Genomic DNA, 21,248 nt, shown 5'->3' with positions numbered 1-21,248 from the left:
TGGCAGTCCCTTTTCCAGACTTTCAACTTGTGTTAACAGTCGAAATAAATCTTAAAGAATAAAGTGAAAGAGCAGTAGGTGCCCCTGCACCTAATTTAAGTAAATAACATAATGAGCTAGGACCTTTTCCAAGGATCATAGCCTCAGCAAAGGCTCATATCCATCACCATTGAGTGTCTATGAGAATAAACTCCTGGTTGCTGAGTAGAGTCAACTTCTGCTTGATGAATCTGATTTGTAGTACAAAGATATTTGAGTCCTTATACCAGGCATAAAAGAAACAAAGATGGCTGCTTACTAGGGGAAAATGTTGCCACTGGAACATTTTAATGACAACATGGAAATCATATAACCAATGAGTTAAAAAAGTAGTTAGATCAAGTAAAACAGGGTTGCTACTGATATTGTGAAATGGTAATTAACAAGAAATGGAGAAATTTGTGTTCACAAAACAAATCACAATGTTTATCAGCTAGACAACAAAATAATCTGATTTCAGAATAAAAACAGAATGGAATGAGACTAATTTCAGATGCTAACCAACAACCAACACCCTCTTGACCAACATCATGAACCAATTAAACTCAGTCACTAAAACAAAAGGGTAGCAAGACTGGAGTCTGACCCTTCTAGTCTGCACTTGATATTTGATTCTTGATCAGGTTTGCAACATGCTGAGCTACCCATAATGAGCCAGCTTCAGTGCAACAGAAAGCATGAGAATGGCCCTCTCTTTCTATTGATAGAGCAACATCTGGGGCCTGCTTGGAAATCTGTATGCAGAAAATACAAGTGAAAGATCAGCTTAATGTCAAACTGAAGAAATAGCAAAGCAAATGGGAAAAAGAAGGCAGTGCAAAGTTATGAATCACTAGATAAAATGAACATGAAGAGAAAACAACAGTATAATTGTCATCGTAACGCTCTATATTGCCATAAAAATATTGTTGTAAAATATCCATAGACACCACAGTTATCTGTTTTTCCAAGATGTTTGGAACCAGCCCCAAAGTTCATTTCCCATTATCCCATTCTTGCAAGGGCTCCCATAGGAACATATATCTACTATGGCCAAAACCCCTAAATTAAGTAACCATAAGTCTAGAAGCAAACAATAAGTCGAAGTCAATAAGGTTGTGGCTTTGAAGCAGGTGGAATTTTGGGACGAAGAAGAGATAGTCCGACTACTAGCTGTTCATGAGATGGAAGCTAGGAGAGAAGCAAAGGAGGATTTTAAAAAATGGGTCCTCCTAAAAGAAATTTCTTGGAGACGGAAATCAATGGAAGTGTGGCTGAAAGAAGGGGATAGAAATACTAGTTTTTTCCACAAGATGGCTAATGCTCATAGAAGGAGGAACTCAATGGCTCGAGTTAAAATCAATGGTACTTGGTTAACAGAAGGGAATGAGATCAGAGATGAAGTGGTCAACGTGTTTAAGGTTCAGTTGTCTACTGCAGGAAATTGGAGCCCGACATTAGTGGCCTTTCCTTTTGCAAGGCTGGAGGCTCTTGAAGCGGCCAGGCTGGAAGAGCCTTTTTTTGAGGAGGAGGTTTTTGAGGCTCTTAAGAGTTTTAGTGGGGACAAAGCACCAGGGCCTGATGGTTTTTCTATAGCTTTCTGGCAATTTTCTTGGGGGTTTGTGAAGAAGGAGGTCATGGATTTTTTTAGGGAGTTTTATGACCACAACTCTTTTGTCAGAAGTTTAAATGCAACTTTCTTAGTTTTGATCCCAAAGAAAGGGAGAGCAGAAGACTTAAGGGATTTTAATTATCAAAAAAAAAAAAAAAAGACTTAAGGGATTTTAGGTCAATCAGTTTGGTGGGAGGGTTGTATAAGTGGTTGGCTAAAGTGCTAGCAAATAGGTTAAAGCTAGTGGTGGGAAAGGTGGTCTCCAAGGCCTAAAATGCCTTTGTGGAGGGTAGACAAATTCCGGATGTTGCCCTTGTTGCAAATGAAACCATAGACTTGATTTTGAAGAGCAATGAATGTGCGGTGATGTGCAAACTTGATATTGAAAAGGTGTATGATCATGTGGACTGATCATTCTTGCTTTCAGTTTTGTGTATGATGGGTTTTGGGGAGAAATGGCTAGGGTGGATGCAGTGGTGTATTTCCACAGCTAGGTTATCCGTTTTGATTAATGGGACTTCCTCAAGCTTTTTCCAAAGCTCTAGGGGTTTAAGGCAAAGGAATCCTCTCTCTCCGTATTTGTTTGTGATTGCAATGAAGGCACTTAGTTGTCTTCTAAAGAGAGTTGTGGATGGGAGCTTTTTGACAGCTTGTAAGGTGAGGGGTAGAGGTGGTGAAGGGGCTCAAGTGTCCCACTTATTGTTCACAAATGATACACTTGTATTCTATGAGGCTTCTCAGGATCAAATGACGTATTTATGTTGAACACTTATGTGGTTTGAGGCCATTTTGGGGTTGAGAATTAATTTGGAGAAAAGTGAGTTAATTCCAATGAGATGTGTGGAAAATGTGGAGGATTTTGCTACAAAACTTGGTTGTAAAGTAGGGAGTCTTCCTTTCTTTTACTTAGGATTGTCATTGGGTGCGGCTTTTAAGTCTGTGGTTGCTTGGGATGGTGTGGAGGAGACAATACATTTCCAAAGGAGGGACAATCACCTTGATACAAAGCACTTTGCCTAATTTGCCCATTTATTACATGTCTGTACTTTATTTACCCAGGATAATCAGATTGAGGTTAGATCAGATTCAAAGGGATTTCTTGTGGGGAGGTGGGGCTCTTGAGAGGAAAACTCATCTTGTAAAGTGGACGACTGTTTTCTTAGACAAAAGAAAAGGAGGGTTGGGGGTGAAGTGCCTATTTATCCTCAATAAGGCTCTTCTATACAAATGGAGTTGGTGGTTTGCAATTGAGAGATGGGTCTTTTGGAATCAAGTGATAAAGGAAAAGTATGGGAGGAGCAAGGGGGATGATGTACCAAGGAAGTGAGGGATGGCCATGGTGTGGGGTGGTGGAAAGCAATTAGGAAGGAATGGTACTTAGTAAGTAGTAGACTTTCCTTTATGGTGGGTAATGGACGGAGGATGAGATTTTGGAAGGATAATTGGTGTGGGGCTTTACCTTTTTGCGTCTATTTTCCTTCATTATTTGCTCTAGCCGTCTCTAAGGACGCTTGGGTGAATGATGTGTGGAGTTCCACTAACGGAGGGGGGAGTTGGAGCCCGCATTTCTCTAGACCCTTTAATGATTGGGAGGTGGATGAGGTGGACAGATTCTTATTGAGTCTCAATAGGAAGAGTGTTCAGCGGGATGAGGATAGGGTGCTTTGGAAGGAGACTAAGTGCGGGAAGTTTTCTGTTAAATCCCTATACAAAGCCTTAGAACCAAGCTCTACAATTTCCTTCCCATCGAATATCATTTGGAAATCTTGTGTGTAGCCCAAAGTGAGTTTTTTGGGGTGGAAAGCAACATGGGGTAGAGCTCTCACTTTGGATCAAATTCAGAAGAGAGGATGGTTGTGAGCAAATAGATGTTACCTTTGTCAAATGCATGAAGAATCAATAGATCACATTCTTTTCCATTGTGCCAAGACAAGGACCTTATGAGAGCTGTTTTTCACTCTCTTTGGGGTGCAATGGGTGCTGCCTGCGTCAGTTAGGGTGACTCTTTTGGGATGGGATGGGTCCTTTGTGGGTAAGAAGAGGAGGGAAGTTTGGAGAGTAGGTCCCTTATGCATTTTTTAGACAGTTTGGAAGGCAAGGAATAGAATTGTGTTTGAAGATGATGTGTTATCCATCCAAAAACTCAAAAGTTCTTTTGTTTGTTTTCTTTGGTCGGAGACGAAATTGTTCATTAAAGATGGTCCTTCGACGTTAGTTGGTTTCATTGATTGGTTAAGCTCTTATTGAAGGTGAGGTCTTTTGTGTACCTCCTTGCTCACAGCTGTTTTTGTTTCAGCTGGGTGGGGATTAGTGTATCTTTTTTGTTTTCTATGAGTCACTGTTTTGGTGTCTCTTTATAATATATTATTACCTCTCTTTACTCATTCAAAAAAAAAAAAAAAAAAAAGTCTAGAAGCAAACTTGGTGATCAGAGTCCATCAATCAATACAAAATCAGGATATTCCTAGTTGGGAACATTAGAGTAAATGGCACTAGTAGCGTATCCACCTAGGTTTTAAATCCCAAAAAAGATCAAACAAGTCCTTGAAGAATATTGGTCTAGATGGAAATGTTATAGAAAATACTGCTTGAAAATATCAGCCAAACAAGTCATAACAAGAAATCTAACCTCAAAAGCAAAATAGATGTCAAGGAGCAAAAGGAAAAGGATGTCAGAGTCAAATTTGGAGGGCCAAACTAGAACACATGCTCAACTAAAAATACTGAATCAATCACTTACCTCCTCAAGCATTTGCAACGGTCCCCAGTGATCATCAACACCAAATAAAAAAGCTATCTGGCTTCGCTTTTCTCTCATAAATACCCAATCCAGAGGTTCTGAAAGCTAATACTCATGGACCATGGTCAATACAAGATTGAATGTTGTAATCGCATACAGACAATGCTGAACAGGAAGACATTAATATTATAGCTATAATGCAAACAAAGACCAACACCCATAGAGATAATACCACATAAAATTTTCAAGAATCAACAAGGAGAAAAGAAAATAAAAATCATGTAAAGCCAATGATGATTAAGAGAATATGGTAGTCGAAAATTGCCTTCAACTTCTTAGAAGCTAGACTGCGAATGCATAGGCAATGGTTGTTAATAAATGAATCATAGGATCAAATCTTAATCATAAGATAATGGAGAAAAACATAGATATAGACTCAAAAGTAAAAAATAAAATAAAATAAAAATAAATAAATATGAAATACTGAAACTGGGTGAAAAACATAGATAAAGAAAAAAAATAGTTGAGGGTGCAAGCTGGGTTGGCAATGATGATGACCTGATGTGATGTTTCAAGATGTAGTCCAAAACATCACCATGATTAAGCTATTTTAACTCTCCACCACATATATATTGTGGGTAAAGAAGTCTTACCCTTGTGAACTCTGTCATTGCCATATAGAGCACATTCCGAATTGTGTGGTACTGCAAACAAATGAAATATGCAATGGAAATTAATACAAAAAATTCAACATTCAATATGCCCATCCTTGTATTGACAATTGAAGAATCAAATTTGATGCCTGTGCTAGTACCATAATAGCTGGCACTATCTTATAAATCACATTTGTCCTCAAGGGCTTAGGCCAAACTGCAACTTATGCAAGGATAAAGATATCAATAATATTGGTTACACAAATATTGTGAATTTTCACCATCATCACCAGGCGGTAAACATGTCTAAATTTCTGTACTTCTTTCCCTCACCCATTTGCCTCAACTGCTAAAAAGAAAAAATTCTATTCAGATGACTTTTACCATCTTCCATAAAAAATTTTCAAAGTGGGGATAAAATGTTAAAAATAACTTTCAACGTGGTGACTGATAATTATTCAAGATGATGACTAATAATTTGTCATGGTGAACACAAACAACAAGGTTGGAATTGATTGCTTCGAAGTGGCAACTAATAATTTTCAAGGCAGGGACTAGTAATTTTCCAGGTTTCAAGGAGAGGATTCGATAACATTCAAGATGATTATTAATATTTTTTAAGGTAACTACCAATTACTTACAAGGTGGGACTACGACCTTCAAACTGACAACTTATAAGGTTTTCTTATAACTCCTTAAAGTGGTAACTAGTAACTTTCCAGGGTGTTGACTGATAACTTGTCAAGATGGTCACTCATAACATTTAGAGGTGGTAACATGGGATGGCCGCTGACATGGAACAAAGAGTTCATATTGGGTTGTAGTTTTAAAAAAGAGACAAATGGATTCTATTTTGACCAAAACCAGGTTGAATTGGAAGAGAACTTGAAAACAATGACCTTAGAGAAGACCTTCCCATGGACAGGTCCTTAGAGAACAACCTATCCCATCAATGAATCTCTACGAGTATACACCAAACTGGCTAAGCCAGCTGCCTTGTTTCTGTCTCAATGAACATGAGAAATTTTAATTCACTTAAAATAATCCTGGAGAAGATTTCTGTGATCATGAAAGAGTGATGACACATGGTTTCAATATGTACACTTCTGAGAACAGTTGAGTCATCTACCAAATGAAAGTCACATATCCCTTACTGAAAGTTTGAATTTATTGTTCTATAAACAACATAAAGAAGATAAAACCAGCTTACTAAAACTATCAGTGAGCATCCAAAAATCACATGAATACAATGCCATGACTAAGGTTTTTAATAAAGGAAAGGAAATAATGCACAGAAGCCTCAAGAAGACAACTGAACCTAAGTGCTGATGATGAATCCATCTAGCACAATGGTCCATTGTTGATTTCCCACAGTGATAATCAAAACATGGTTGTGAAAACCAAGAAAGAAACTCAATATGCTGAGTTGGATGTCACATCCCCAATTGGTTCAACAGCTCTGTATTGTCATTCATTGCAAAAATGATGATGGACCATCATGTTTGCAAGAAAGATGACAGATCTTCAAAACCGACAATTTGAATATCAACTAATGTGAAAAGTAGTTTCAAAAAAAATTTCATCATTAAGCATTACAGATGGGAAGCATATCCACACTCCAACAATCAAGAACAAGGGTTAACCTTCAGTAGGTGGGAGCAAAGAGCTTCAACTGCAGTAGAAGACCATGACTTCCCAAGAGAATTTGATACAATAAACCCAGAAGCCCATCTTGGTAATAATCCCAAAAATGCCACAATGGAACTTAGAGCAGCACATAGAATTGGGGACCTGAATATCATAGACTTGCAAAATTAATCCCACTAAATACCTTAACAGAAGCATCCACAGCAATAAGATAATAGTGTTATATAGTCCATAAAAAAAAAAAGTGTAAAATTATAATACTGACAATAATAGGCAGGAGTACAAAGTTTATAATAGAACCAACTGAAATAGATAAGGTTACAGTCCATTCTTGTCACTTAAACTAAACTGTAGAGCCAAAGCCAAGGATCCTCTCTCCTGAAGCAGAGGCTCAAAGGTCCAAAGAGGTTGAGACATCAAAAAAGTGTTACTTGAAAGATGTTACATATGGTACATGGAACAAGAGCAGGAATGGGGAGCATCACTTCCAACTGCATTTGATATGATACAGACAAGCTCATTTAGATTACTCAGTTAGAACCTAGTAACCCAGTTCTGAATACAAAAGAGTTCTTTCACTTCTACAAGCAAACTAAAAGAGATTACCTTTAAACTACCCCTTTCCCATCCAGTGTTTCCCAAGGACATTTTAACCATTTTAATCTGTTGTGGCCATTGCTTTATGCCAAGATACTCATTTTTATGAGGCTGCTCTCCAAAGTTCCTTCTTACATTTTATGGCTTGTCTCCCAAAAAACAAAAATAAATACCTCCATTCATTCACAGCAAGTGTGAGAAATAATAACAGTAATAAAATAGCACAGCTATTTAAGCTGAACCGCATTGTTGAATAGCATTACCAAATAAAGGCATAGGCAAAATGTCCTTCACTTTGTATAAAAATTACACTTAGTTCCATTGAGAGTATGTTGCCAAGGTAATTTTGAGAAGCTATTAAAAAGAAAATAGCATGTTTCATAATAAAATAAAATTTTCACCCAATATTGCGGACTCCTTTTTTTCAAACCCGCCTTATATAATGTATAACATTGTCATATTCCTTTCCTTCTATACTTTCCATTACAACTATTCATTTCTTGCTTCCACTTTTTCTTTTTCTTTTTTCCTTTCTTCTCTAATGTCTCAAACCACACAAATGAGAAATTTCTCTATGTAAATGAATTTACATTCTGAAAGACTGAAATGGAAACATTTTAGATCTCCAGACATAGCAATCTTTCAGGGTAACCTAGCTCCAAAAAATGAACTGCAAGCTAAAATTGGGGAAATTTTTCCTATTTTCATTTTCAAATTCTTGTTTAGCGAAAATTAATAATGATTAACAATAAATATTAACTAGGGCTGCAAAATTTTGATTGGAACCTGTGAACCCAAGGGAAATTTTAATATTTTCGATAATAGAAATATGACTAACAGCATTTTAAATTTAATAATCTTTCAATACAAACAAAATAATGTTCTGGTTGGAAATCTCTCAGCCTCATCCAACATTGAATACATGTTTGTGGAGCTTTTTAACAAGCCGCTAGTTCAGAATATATTAGTTTCATGTTTATTTGATATAAGATATTAATTTACTGCAGTAACAAAATGAAATGATTTGAACCTTTTCACTGCACTAGATCTAAAATGACTGATAAATGAACCATAGATTTTGCAATTAAAAAAAAAATAAGTAAGAAGAAAGCTAATAATCAAGAGAAAATTACTGCAATTGAAGATCAAATTGATTCATTTATATACATATGGGATAAAATAGAAAGAGAGGGAAGTGATATTGCTTATAAAAAGGAAAGAGATTTACGCTGAAATCCTCCCAATGGTAGTCTGCTTCCTGGATTCTGAGTTTAATGCCAAAAATGGATATAGTCCAACATAATAGATAACCTATCCACCGATTGAAAAGGGCGGGAAAGGGGTTAGGAGCTGGATTTTTCTGCATCAGAAGCACATGACAAGTAGCATGATATACTCTGAAACTAAATTATTTGTTATCACCTTGTCTGGGGATCTCCTGAACATTTCCATAGATATATATGCACCAATAGAGTGCCCAACCTTCAGAAAGGGATTACTAGTCAGATACCAAGAATTTCAAGCAAGAAAGTATAGGTCAAGTTGCACAATTTTCAGAAAACATTGATGAGATAGATGAATCACACAGAAAAGATTTAATTATGTTGTCTTATAAGCTTAATCAGCTAAAGGCCAATCACTGACATAAGCAGAACAAAGATAAGTGTCTTGTGGAAAGCAACTTAGAAGGAAAGAAGCAGCAATGGTATGCACGTCTCATGCACAGGAGAATCACAGTACAAAAATCACTGCATATGGAGATAGCACAAATATTAAGGAGTTTGTACTCCTGAGTCCTGATCTCCCCAAAATGGAATCTCAAAGCAAAGCCAACCCATGCCATTAAACTAACAAGTGCCCTCAAACTAGTAATCATTATCCAAGGTTCCTAACGTGATTTTGGACAGAGTTTGCAGTTTTGCAACCAACACAAACATAAACAAACCCAGCCCCAAACACCCCTCAGTAAAATATAAGCCATAATTAACATTTTAAAGCTAATAACAAAAAGAATATGATCCTACCAGTAAAATAGGAGCATCAATATTTTTTAGCTCATGTTGGATGAAGTCCATCTGCAAAAAGGAGATCAAATGGGAATTATAATTTTTACCAACATAGAGGTAAAGCATAGCACTTTGATTAACCAAATCTGAAAAAAAGGACACAGATTTGGAAAGAAGGAATCAAATTCTTAATAAATAGAGTCAATAAAGATACAGATATTAGAATTGGCTTTCTTAAAGGAAACTGAGCTCAACAGTTTATAGGTTTTATTTGGGGAAGAGTTAATCGATTTGGAAATTGTGGCCTTAGTGCAGTTTACAACTTTGCTTTAGTGGATTGCTAAATCATGCAGCTCAATGTATTTAGCAGGTGCCAATATCAGTTCTCCATAAATATAGATGACATGAACTTATCCACATTTCCTTGCTTCCTAGGCATTAAGGTTCCCAACAGCATGTTATTGAAGATAAAAAGATAATGATCACTTTTACCAGGCAAAACATTTTCTTAACACCACAACTAATAATAAGAATAAGGGAAAAAAAGAAAAAAGAAGAAAGGGCAAAAAGGCAAGCAGGATTACCTTATGATCAATTTGGTCCTGTAATGTGAACAACCTTCCATGTTCCCAGTTCTACAAAGAAGATTAAACTTCATATAAGAACAAGAGCCATGCTAGTAAACAACTAAAAATAAAACATCAAATCAAGTTGTATTGCATAGGATGGATCTCAGGAAGATAGGAATAAATTAGTTTCATTAAGCAAACATAGCAAACCACTTCATGGTCTCAAACCCAAACTACATTGAAAACTACAGATTTTATTTCACAACTGCACAAAGAAAAAGCACTATAAGCAAACATAGCAAACCACTTCATGGTCTCAAACCCAAACTACATTGAAAACTACAGATTTTATTTCACAATTGCACAAAGAAAAAGCACAAGGAAAAAAAAATATTTAGAAAAAAATTTATAAGTAATGCCTAAAAAAAGGGTGCACCAAAGTACACAAATAGCCCACAAAGGGCACCAAAAGGCAAAAGACATATACTTCCAATCAACCAGCCAATCAAACAAATCTAACATAGATGTAGGGATGTTCGAAGACATATACTTCCAAGTATCTACAATTTTGCACCTAAGACTTGTCAAAATCAATTTGTTGCATTTTTCTATTTAGTCAAACTTAAAATTTTCACAAATTTATAGTACATGTTATTTTCCATGAAAAGTGGAAGCAATGATATGAGTCACATTGCAGAAGCAAAATAAAGCAAAGGAAAAATAGACAAGGAATGAGCAAATGACCATATTATTTGAAAATTTTGACACCAATAGAATATATAACAAAATGTCATCAGACTGACTCTTAACACTTCTAAATGCATCAAGAAGGCACCAGCAATGGCAGAACATCTTTAGCTAACAAGATTTACAAAGTTATAGCATTCATTAAAGGCTAAGTACCCCAGTATTTTTGGTATATACAAATGCTATGTATATACTTAAAAATTATATCAGCTACATAAATTTTACATCTATCCATTACTGATTGAGTCACAGAACTCCTCAACTCAAATCAGCTTGAAAAAGCTTAATTCCAAATTATTTTTACTAGCTACACACAAAATGTTAAGCTTTTTAAGATTAATGTTTATAAAAGTTTAGCTAAAAGTTTGTTCTGGCTATCTACCAGGTCAATGCTGCTTTCTTAGAAGGTAAAGGGAACCAGCTATGTAGAATCATAAACGCTCGAAACACCAGAGGCAATGTCAATAACAGGGTACACAGCGATATTGACACTGTTTAAACTTATGTTGGCAAAATGAGAAGTACCTTTTTTGTATGTGATACATGCCCAATAGCTGATGATGAACACAAAGACACAGCCATTAGCACTAAAATTAAAGGTCCAAATTTGGGTATGCACATGCAAAGAACATGTATAAGCAGCAACCAGTTCCTTGCCTGTCACAGATACACTTCCTCCAAGTAGCTCATAGAGTGACTCCACAAAGTCCTTGTAAAATGAAACAATACCTGTGATGACCACCCCAATTCCTAATTCTAATCATGAAATACAAAGGAAATCTCTAATGATTTATACTGAAACCCATATAACTGATGTAACAAGAACACTTTTGAAATTAATGGAATTTTGGTTGTCTCTGCCTTTCATAGCGAAGGGAGAAATGTGGAGCACATAATCTTGTGTGGATTTTTTTAGTACAGGATTCTAATTTGTACGGTATTGCTCAAAATAGAACATGTGGGTTCACATAACACATACCAGGATTTCCAGGGATGAATAGAACATGCAATTTAGGTTCTTCAGCATGAAGATCAAGTAACTCGGTTGTATAACTGACCAGAATAGGTTAAGAGATCAGATCAGTCATGTACTCATCATCAACAAATCCTTAACCAAAAACTGAAAAAAGATAGCAAACTGGAGTATACCCAGACACACTGCAGAGTCGAAAATTGGCAAGGCTCCTGCCACTTGGAAGTAAATTTTCATGATCCATCAAACAACTTGCACACTTTGATATATACCTGATCCTAGCATTACAAAAATCAAGTTCACAGGCGATATAAGGGGTCAGATGAAGTCATCAGAATAATCCAAAGAAAGATTCAAGGACTGGGTATCGCCTGTTGTCAGACAACAAAGAAATTGAGGTATACTTCCGTTTGATTCTTATGAAAGAATAAAGAAAATGCTAAGAAAAATAATCCGTTCTAGCAATTTTTCAATCAGTTCTCTCACCCGTTCCAAGAATCAAAGTGTTGAGAGACAATGAGCGGAACAAATTCAAAAACGTCTGTTCTATTGAGTCAACGCACAAAATTGAAGAAACAAATAATAAAAAATAAAAGCAAAAATTGATGGAAAAATCAACAAATTGAACAGATAGTTAGGGCAAATAGGTTGGATTAATGCGGATGTTGGGGATTCATAGTTTACCTGCAAGGGAATGAGAGTGAGAAGCAGATGGGTCGGACTATGGAAGCACAAAATTGTTCGAGCATTTTCCTCCTTTTTTTTTCTTCTTTTTTTCTCTTTTTTTTTTTTTTTTCTTCTTTTTTTCATTAAAAAAATGTTATTTATATTTCTGTGATTTTATGAAATAACCGTTCTTTAAATTTTCCCTCCTAGTATTTCCTTTCCAGTCTCAGTTGTACAATTTTATGAATCTGCTCCTAACGATAAGATATGAAGATTAATTCAACAGTGATTTAATAAAAACATAAAAATAGTGGTGAGCATTTCAGTATTTGAGTTCGGTCGTAAGAGTCTGATTTCACAAGTGGGTGCAGCGCCAAGACAGCTCCATCCGTATCACACCCACTGTGGATGATGCAATCGGATCAGGCTAACCCACACCAACCAAACTCAAGATTTCGCTGACTCTGACCAGTTCCCCATTATTCATATCGCTAATTGACCTGTTAAACTTCATCAAAGACGCTAATATTTGCCACCGCTGTGACCTGCGGCACTGGTTTGGTTAAAAGGTTGACCTAACCTACCAGCTCTTTTTTTTTTTTCTTTTTTTTGAGATCAAACACCACTTGTTAAACCAATTGAATGCAACTAATAACAATATTAAAATAAAATTAAAATAAAATTCTATTTTGAATGGGTGCCGTCCTTGTAGACGTAAGATTAAAAACGCAACATCGCAGAACGTACATGGACCCTGCGATAAGTGCGTTGACTAGAACGCTTCCTCAGCCCTCTTCCACCCCCACTCAGGCTTCCAAATGTGAACTCCCCGCTGAATTATAGCATCTATAGTATATAACTTGAAATATTATTATTGCATGATAATTAACATTATAAATTGTGGAAAGCTTTCTTCCACGTGTTCTTCCCAAACTCAAATTTTTTTTATCAATTAGGCTAAATATATAAATCGTCTACTGACCAAAATAAGTTCCATTTGACATCAGAAGTGAATTTTTTTTTTTTTCACAAGACTAAACGGATTTGACAAATCAAATCGACTAGATCTTTCAGACGGGCAAATCAATCTAATCAAATCCTCATTATTTCTAATATGCGTGATTAATCACATTTGATATCTGAGCGATGAACTATACGTTATTTACACCCAAAAGTCAATGTCAATCAATTGTTACACAATCCCAAGCATTATCAAGTTAAATGCACAATCAACTGCATGTTCCAATATTTTGGCACAACAATCGGCAAATAACATCAATCAACATCCCTTATTTGATGTGATTGTCTAATCCACGTAGAGTGACGAGCATTGACTATCCTATCAAGGCTGGGTTTCCGCCCTAAGGACAATCATCATTACAAGAAAGACAATAATGCATAATCAACGTTATAATGACGGTATTATCAGCTCTATATAAATCCTTTAAGAAGTATGAACAAGGTACACATGCATTCTCTTCCACAAAAAAATAGTTAGAATTATTCTTATTGACTTATGACTTAAGATTCAGATGGACGTGCTCGGACTACTTGTTCAAACATCCTTTTGTGCAGAGTAGAAGTCCACCTAACTTTAATAAAGTTGGATGGACCCGAATGCAGTTGACTCGACACCAACAGAAATGTTTGGATTCCTTCTAACAACAAAAATAAAATAAAATAAAATAAATATTTTTTTAAATTATGTACATGCCAAATGAAGATGGACAATATCTATTAAAATAAAAATGAAGATAGGTATTGTTATACTGTGCCAATCCATATGGGTTAATAAGAGAAATTCTCAAGACTAATTATCCGGTGGGCTTTGTACTAACTCCTTTCAAATTTAAACTATGGATTGGCATGATATAAATAAAAATATCTAATAATATTTTGTGATTATTCACGTAATTGTTATTCTCTTAAACTAAATTTGATTGATAAAATAAGGTATGATATGATTTATAATAAGATATTATATCATTTGATATTAAATCTAGTGGACATAATATTTTAAGATAACATATCAAATAAAATAATGTTATATTTTTTATATTTAATTTATAAAATTAATAAAAATAAAATAAAATATATATTATCTTTTCATATCTAAAATAAAAATTATATCATATTTCAATTTTTTTATTTAAAAAATGTAATCTTTTTTATATTTAACAAAATTCGTGATTAGAACTGTTTAAGCTTTATAAATAAAAAAATCATAATAAATTTTTTATTTTATAAAATAAGTAAAATAAAAAATTAATAAAAAACAAGTTTATTATACACATAATTTGTATATTTTTTTTTATCTTAATATAGAATTAATCCATCCTACATACAAGGTGTAGATATAAAAGAAATCTAGTGGATTAAATTATTTCTAAATTAGTCTTCAAAATTATGACTCATTATGAGTTTGTTTGATGAGACATTTTTAACCTTAAAAACATTTAAAAAAATTTATGATAAAAATATTATAAACATTTCATAAAATATAATCAAATACACTTAAAAAGTGCGTTTGATAGTGATTCTATAAAATATTTCTAATACTTATAATGGTTGAATGCTAAAAAATTTCAAATATTAAAAATATTATAAGTGTTTTCTAAAATTCAAACGAGTTTTAAGTCTTCAAGTCTTAAAGTCTTCAAGATTCAGGTTTAATAAGTGATGAATCATACACATTTGACCTGGACAAAATTTGAAATGATATAAATTTAGCTTTGCTAATATACTCAAATCTTCTAGTTACAGTACAAATTTTAAAAAAATATTCGAAAACAAAATATTTTAATTAAAGTAAAAAAAATAAAAATTATTTCTTTTGTAAATTTCTCAAAGGAAAAAAATATCTTAATTAGAGTAAAAAAGAATAAAAACAAATATTATCTTATTATCTTATAATCCAAAGATAATAAATCCACTTGTATAATTGGATACTAGCCCTTTTTGCGATTAATAATACATAGTATAACGCAAATTCTGTGTTGTCTGCTTTTTAAAGTAAAACAAGAGGATGGCTCCATCACGTGAAACCGACGGTCTTCTTTCGATCCTCTCATAATCCCTATTTGATCATGCCATTTCTCGGGACAAGTTCACATGTGCCGCACAGTCTTCTTTTCTTTTCTTTTTTTAATTTAATTTAATTTATTTTTTATTAGTGTTGACCAAAGACTTTTAGAATCTGTAATTTTTGTACTTGTAATAAAATAAAATATGGTCCGGGTGATTAAACAACTAGATACCATAAGCTTTATTAAGGTAAATTTATAAAGATAGATAAATATATAAGACAAATATAAGTGGCCAGTGATTTTAATCAAAATTAATAATTTTTAGTAAAATATATATTTGTTTTTGACAAAATGAGAAAAAGACGAAAATACCGGAAAATAGAACCTAACTGCCAAACGGTAAATCCGTTGGAATCCCAAAAAATTCATTGAAAAATTGAAAGTTGATATGTAGTCGTTCGTGTAAAATAATAAGGAAGCGTCCCTCCCAAGAAATCCTTCCAATTTCTTTCTATCCAATCACTCCAAATCATTTCTTCCCTTTGACACATATATTTGTAGGTCTTTGGAGGTCTTTGGTGTTACGAACTTGTTCGCCTCTCATCCCAAGTTTCTGCGAATCTTAATCTTTCACAGAATCAGAGATCCTTTCTTCCATAGGTTAATAACACCATTTCTTCCTAAACTACTTCAATGAATCTTATTCTCTTTATTTTGCATTTTTATTTTCTTTTCGTTTTTCCTTGAAGCCGTTTTCCATGGGTTATCGTTTCTCGTGCAGCGCCTGAATCCTTTTAATGGAGGTTTGTTGGAGGCTTGGATGAAACTTTGATTCTGTGATTGATTTTCTTCGTTCTTAGAAACAGGTTGGATTCGTGCCCTTTTTGTTTTCGTTTCTCGAGTTCTTGGATTTTGTTTCAATGAATTTTGTGAGAGTATGGAGAAATTCGATTATTTGAGTAATGAGCGTTTGGAATTTTGCTGCGCAGGGATTATTAAAGATGTTGGGAGATTTCATCACCAGAAGTCTTTTGTATGTGATGCGAACAATCTTTTTTCTACTCATTCATTTTTGGTCTTTTCATCTGATTTATTTGAATCTGTTTTCCACGGTCGACTCCGACGAGATTTGGAATTTTTAATTCTGTTGGAATGGCAGGATGCTTCTTGGATATGCATATCCTGCATTTGAGTGCTACAAAATCGTGGAGAAGAACAAGGTTGAAATCGAAGAACTCCGCTTCTGGTGTCAATACTGGTGAGAAGGCTTTTTCTTTCTTTTTTTCTTCGATTTTGAGCATTCGAGTTCTATGGTTGTAGTTGAAATTGATTCTGATCTTCTATTAAACTGTGGAGGCTTTTAATGATTTCTTGATTTTTCTTAATCTTTTTAATGCCTATTTCATATGATCTAATCTCAGCATTATAAATCTTCAGCACAGTATTATTCACGAAAACAGAGAATGACATCAACATCTAACCACATCCCACACGTATGATAATTACAGAGTAGGACCTCACCAACTTAAAAAGTTGTTGGTTGTCCAACGAATTGAAGAGAAATTCTTATAAATTGGCTGGCAGGATCATTTGATCAATTTGGAATGTTTCCTTGTGGAAATAAATTGGAATGTCACTATCTCCATTGAATTAAAGGATGACATGGCCCATTCCACTTACCCATCCTAAACTTGTATATATTACCAATGGAATTTTAATTATCACGAATTTTTCAGGATCATTGTGGCAATGCTGACTGTCACAGAGAGGTTTGCTGACATTTTTATTTCATGGTATGCCAAATCCCCCCCAGTAGGAATTTGTAGGTAGTATTTGGGTGCATTGAATTCTCATGCTACTATTCCTGTGAAGGTTGCCCATGTATGGCGAGATGAAGTTGGCATTCATCATCTACTTGTGGTACCCCAAGACGAAGGTAAAAAAGGAGAGAATTTAGGGACCAAAAATAAGGGATTATGATGAAAGAATAAGAGAAAACTTGTTGGGTTAATGCAGGGAACAGGGTACGTGTATGAAGTGTTGTTGCGGCCTTATGTAGCAAAGCATGAGACGGACATAGATAGGAAGCTATTGGAATTGAGGGCCAGGGTGTGGGACTTGGCCATCTTTTATTGGCAACACTGCGCCAAGTTCGGACAGACTACGTTCGTCCAAATGCTCCAGTTCTTGGCTGCCCAGTCTGCTAGGATGCCGTCACACGGTGGCTCTGAGGTAGAATCTAAATTTCCTCCTAAATACATTTTTGAGGTGAATTGCAGTGGTTTTGGTGTAGAACCAAATTCCTTTTACCCCCTTTTCCACCCCTCCGGGAATGTGTGACAGTTGACATCACTAATTCATTAGTAATACATAAAACTATAGTTATCTACTCCCACATTCTGGGACCTTATAACAAGTAAATTTATATGCCTAAAGAGATGCAATGCCAATGTAATGGAACCAAATGGTTCGTCAATTCAATGTTTTACGAATAGACACAAATCACTCACATAAAACAAATTATTAGACCAATAGGGTTTTTGGTTCTTTTCTTCTGCCTCACTGCAAACTTAAAACCTAAAATTTGCAGAAGGAAGTAGAAGAAGGAAAGTCCACACGCCAAGACAGCAAGAAGAGCGCACAAGCTACCCCATCTACCACTATCAATCACGATATTTCTCAACCTTCTATCCCCAAACACGTACAAATGCAGGCAGAGAATGGCTTCATCACCAGTCCAGATTCTAAAGCCGGCCCAGAGGGAGATGGCGAAAATCAGCTACATGCGGTTCGCCTGAGACTCAGGCGCTCAAACTCAAGACCGGATCAGTGAAATTTACAAAAGAAAACAACAATTGCTCCCTTTTCTTTTAGTCCAAATTCCAAATTCATTACATATCAATCTCCCTTTATATATATCAATCTCCTTTTATAGATGTAAATTTGTCCTTGCTTTTTTTTTTCTTTTGCAATTCGAAAGTCACACTGAAAAAACCGTGTGCAAATCAAAATACACTTTGTAACGGAATCAATTCTATGAATGAAACAAAAAGGCTCAGCCTTAGCCGCTACGATCAGTAAATGACCCCAACCCTTTTGCCCAATTTGGGTCATCGGACCCCAATCATTCGTAGAATCCGATCAAAAGCACGGATTATAGCGGAAAAAATGTGGCGGTTGATGAATCCAAGACAAGTACTGACCCGATTCCTTAAGCACTCCATGGAGAATCCGAGCAACATGCGGTCAAAGAGCCGGCCGCCGGATGATCCCGGAGAAGCAGACATAGGTTGAAGATAGGCCCAGGCGGCTTGCTTGACGAGACGGTTGCGGATGGAGATCTCATAGCAGGAGCCGGAACCGGTGCCGGCAGCCGTCGGAGACTGGGCGGCGGAGGTTGAGGGCAGGAGGTCCTTGAGGGAAGTGTAGGCGAGGGATTTGAGGGAGATGAGCTCGAAATCGACATTGGGGAAGGAGGATTGGGGGGACGATGACGACGTTGAGGATGAAACGCGGACGCCGTTTGGGCGTGGAAAGCTGGAGCTGTAGTGGGCCTTTGATGGGAGGGTGAGCTTTGTGGGGATAGCAGCTGTGCCGATGGAGTTTCTACGGCGAAGATTGGAAGAGGGCGGCGGGTGGGAGATGGAGGCGGAGTCGTCCACCATGGTTGACTGGATGTTGAAGAGACGGGGACTGATGGTTGTGGTTGTGGTTGTGGGGAGGTTCAGTGATACTCGCTCTCCCCCAGATCACCCGTCATGGATCATACCATACCCTGTGGATGTTTTTCTCGCAGTGGTGCCAATGAATCGTATGGCTTTCAGCCCTTTAGCTTCCCTCCTCCGGCGGCTTGCCTTTTGCTGCTCTTCGTCTGCGTTACAACATGACTTACGCTTATTGGATTATATGGTAAACGTCCTTATTCGGTGTGGTTTTTCGTTTTTGATGTATACACATAGATATATGTCATCCACTCTGTTGAATTTGCTTTTATCCCATTTCTGCCTTCGTATTTTCAATTTATCCCCACTGTGACAACAACTTTTGCACCCTGGACCCATCCGTTATAAGAAAAAAAAGGGTCATCATGATCTCCCAGAAAGTCGCGTTTGGATGCTAGGGTCTCCTTCTGAATGGTGCTTCAAGCGTCAACAAAACACAACTCTAAAGAATTATTGGTTATAAAATTCACGAGGTAGAGACTATCATGAGAAATCTATTAGAAAAAAATAAAAATAAACCCATGAAAACGCTGAATGTTTAAAATGATGTGCGACAAGGCAGGTTCTCATAAAGTCGTAAAATCGACCAAAAAAGCCAAAAAGCAATTGGGTTAAGGGAAATGGACCAACCCACGTCCTTGGAAACGAGGAGGAGGAATGATTCCAAACAACCAGTATAGTATAGGTATGTTGACCATAAGAACAAAAGAATGGAGGAGGAGAGGGCAGACCAACTGAAAGAGCTAATACAGATGAGCGACGACCGAGACAGTCTCGGCTTTATTATTTTGTGGGTGTATATTTTCAATATGTTTGTTGGTGAACATTTATGATACGGAGTATGAAGGCCTGGCCCGCCCTCGTTGTTCATTAGGTATTGTTTTTTCCCTTGTTTTGTGCAGCTCACGTATACAAGTCTTGGTCGGATAAGTCACAGCCACTCCCCTCAAGTCTCAACTAACATACCCATGGGCATGACATTACCTGAGCCTGTCATTTTATTTTGTGGTGGGGATCATGTCTTGCTCTGGATTCTCAAAGCACATGTACAAAATTACCACTAGATCTTTGTAACTTTGGTTTCAAGGCACAATTCTTTTTTGTTGACACTTATTTACTCCTAACAGTGATTGGTTTTTATGGTCATCCTTGACTTGTTCGGTAATGTTATTTTTATATTTTTATTTAATTATTTCACACAAGGCAGCATCCTACTCATGTTGGTTCTAGAAATATTCTATTCCAAAAATAATAAACAATTGAGATTTTTTTTTTTCTTTTACTGATTTGTTACAATTTTTATGTTAAGTCTTCTAGGATTGTTCTTATAATACTCCAAATAACCATGTTGCGATCGTGAAAGACTACAAAAATCAATCAAGTATATCCCTAACTCGAAAGTCTCACATAAAAAAGAAGAATATGGTACTTTGACAAATGAGATTATTTTTATTTTTATTAATGCTCTCCATAAGGGAGAAGAGCAACCTATTTATAGACTTGGTTCCTTTTAGATAACTCTCTCATTGCAATGACTCAACTAATAGTCCTCCAAAAGCTTCATTTGATATTGTCACTCTAATAAGATAGTGAAGTTAATCGCATCCTTCATATATATTATGAGTCTTATTGGGGAAAACTTAAACCAAATCCCTATAATGATGCATTTATGTACAATTGAAATTCTTAAAGAGTTATGCATTTGTATATTGATAAACTTTTTGAAAACTTAAGGATACCGTATAAAATCTCACATGGATTTGCATAGTTTATCCTAAAATGTTTTTGTATGCCCCAAACTCATTTGAAAATATTGAATTAAGCATCTTGAGAATACTTGAGTTATGATTGCAATGGTCTTCTCACACTTATATTGCAAAATCAAAGTGTAACATAAGCTGTGACATCAAGCATAACACTAAATTGTAGCACTAAATAATTTTCTTCATGTCATTCAATTTTGTCCTAGTCACTTTCCCTTGTAGTCACATTCTCTCGCTATATCTCTTCATCTCCTTAATATTTCATTTTGGTTGTCTTCATTGTTTTTTATAATTAAAATTTTAAATTTGGTTTGTTGCAAAATAAACTTTTTTTTCTTTTCCAAAGTATCATTTACCCCCTCCCCATCTTGGGCAATTATTAAGTTTTGTTATCTAATTCGATTTGACAAAACTATATCTTATTTTATATATAAAAAAAAAATGTTCCGAAATAAAATAGATTACATAATCAAACAAGTTTTTTTTTTTTTTTTTAAAGAAACTAAATT

The 21,248-nt window shown here is 35.6% G+C and overlaps 3 protein-coding genes across 11 annotated transcripts; 1 reads left to right on the top strand and 2 right to left on the bottom strand.

Annotated features, from left to right (window-relative positions):
- Positions 1 to 372: 372 nt before the first annotated feature.
- LOC100261457 (uncharacterized) lies at positions 373 to 12,757 on the bottom strand. 8 transcript variants are annotated; one of them, XM_010655832.3, is made up of 13 exons: positions 12,247 to 12,757; positions 11,739 to 11,840; positions 11,569 to 11,642; positions 11,247 to 11,318; positions 11,115 to 11,143; positions 9,858 to 9,908; positions 9,292 to 9,342; positions 8,690 to 8,749; positions 8,496 to 8,578; positions 6,667 to 6,814; positions 5,024 to 5,074; positions 4,371 to 4,475; positions 373 to 773 (listed from the first exon to the last, which is right to left on the bottom strand). In XM_010655832.3, exons 1-13 carry the CDS (start codon positions 12,309 to 12,311, stop codon positions 630 to 632), a joined length of 1,035 nt encoding a protein of 344 aa, XP_010654134.1. In that variant the 5' UTR covers positions 12,312 to 12,757; the 3' UTR covers positions 373 to 629. The 8 variants fall into 8 exon arrangements, 6 of the variants coding, with proteins under 6 accessions (XP_010654134.1, XP_010654136.1, XP_002275518.2 ...); XM_010655834.3 differs by having other exon boundaries at positions 11,247 to 11,298; XM_002275482.5 differs by having other exon boundaries at positions 11,739 to 11,834.
- A 2,943-nt stretch (positions 12,758 to 15,700) lies between these two features.
- Positions 15,701 to 19,247, top strand: LOC100254641 (HVA22-like protein j). Of its 2 annotated transcripts, none has more exons than XM_002281002.4 (8): positions 15,701 to 15,914; positions 16,036 to 16,120; positions 16,244 to 16,287; positions 16,414 to 16,512; positions 16,991 to 17,047; positions 17,127 to 17,190; positions 17,271 to 17,486; positions 17,845 to 19,247. In XM_002281002.4, the coding sequence occupies exons 3-8, from the start codon at positions 16,256 to 16,258 to the stop codon at positions 18,085 to 18,087; spliced, it is 711 nt and encodes a 236-aa protein (XP_002281038.1). In that variant the 5' UTR covers positions 15,701 to 15,914; positions 16,036 to 16,120; positions 16,244 to 16,255; the 3' UTR covers positions 18,088 to 19,247. The 2 variants fall into 2 exon arrangements, with proteins under 2 accessions (XP_002281038.1, XP_010654141.1); XM_010655839.3 differs by having other exon boundaries at positions 16,004 to 16,120.
- LOC104880160 (uncharacterized) lies at positions 18,118 to 18,919 on the bottom strand. The gene has a single exon (XM_010655838.3). The coding sequence runs from the start codon at positions 18,917 to 18,919 to the stop codon at positions 18,365 to 18,367; it is 555 nt and encodes a 184-aa protein (XP_010654140.1). The 3' UTR covers positions 18,118 to 18,364.
- Positions 19,248 to 21,248: the final 2,001 nt, after the last annotated feature.

The sequence above is a fragment of the Vitis vinifera genome, chromosome 8, assembly GCF_030704535.1.
Source record: "Vitis vinifera cultivar Pinot Noir 40024 chromosome 8, ASM3070453v1".
In the NCBI taxonomy this organism is placed as follows: domain Eukaryota; kingdom Viridiplantae; phylum Streptophyta; class Magnoliopsida; order Vitales; family Vitaceae; genus Vitis; species Vitis vinifera.
This window is presented reverse-complemented; position numbering and strand designations above follow the sequence as displayed.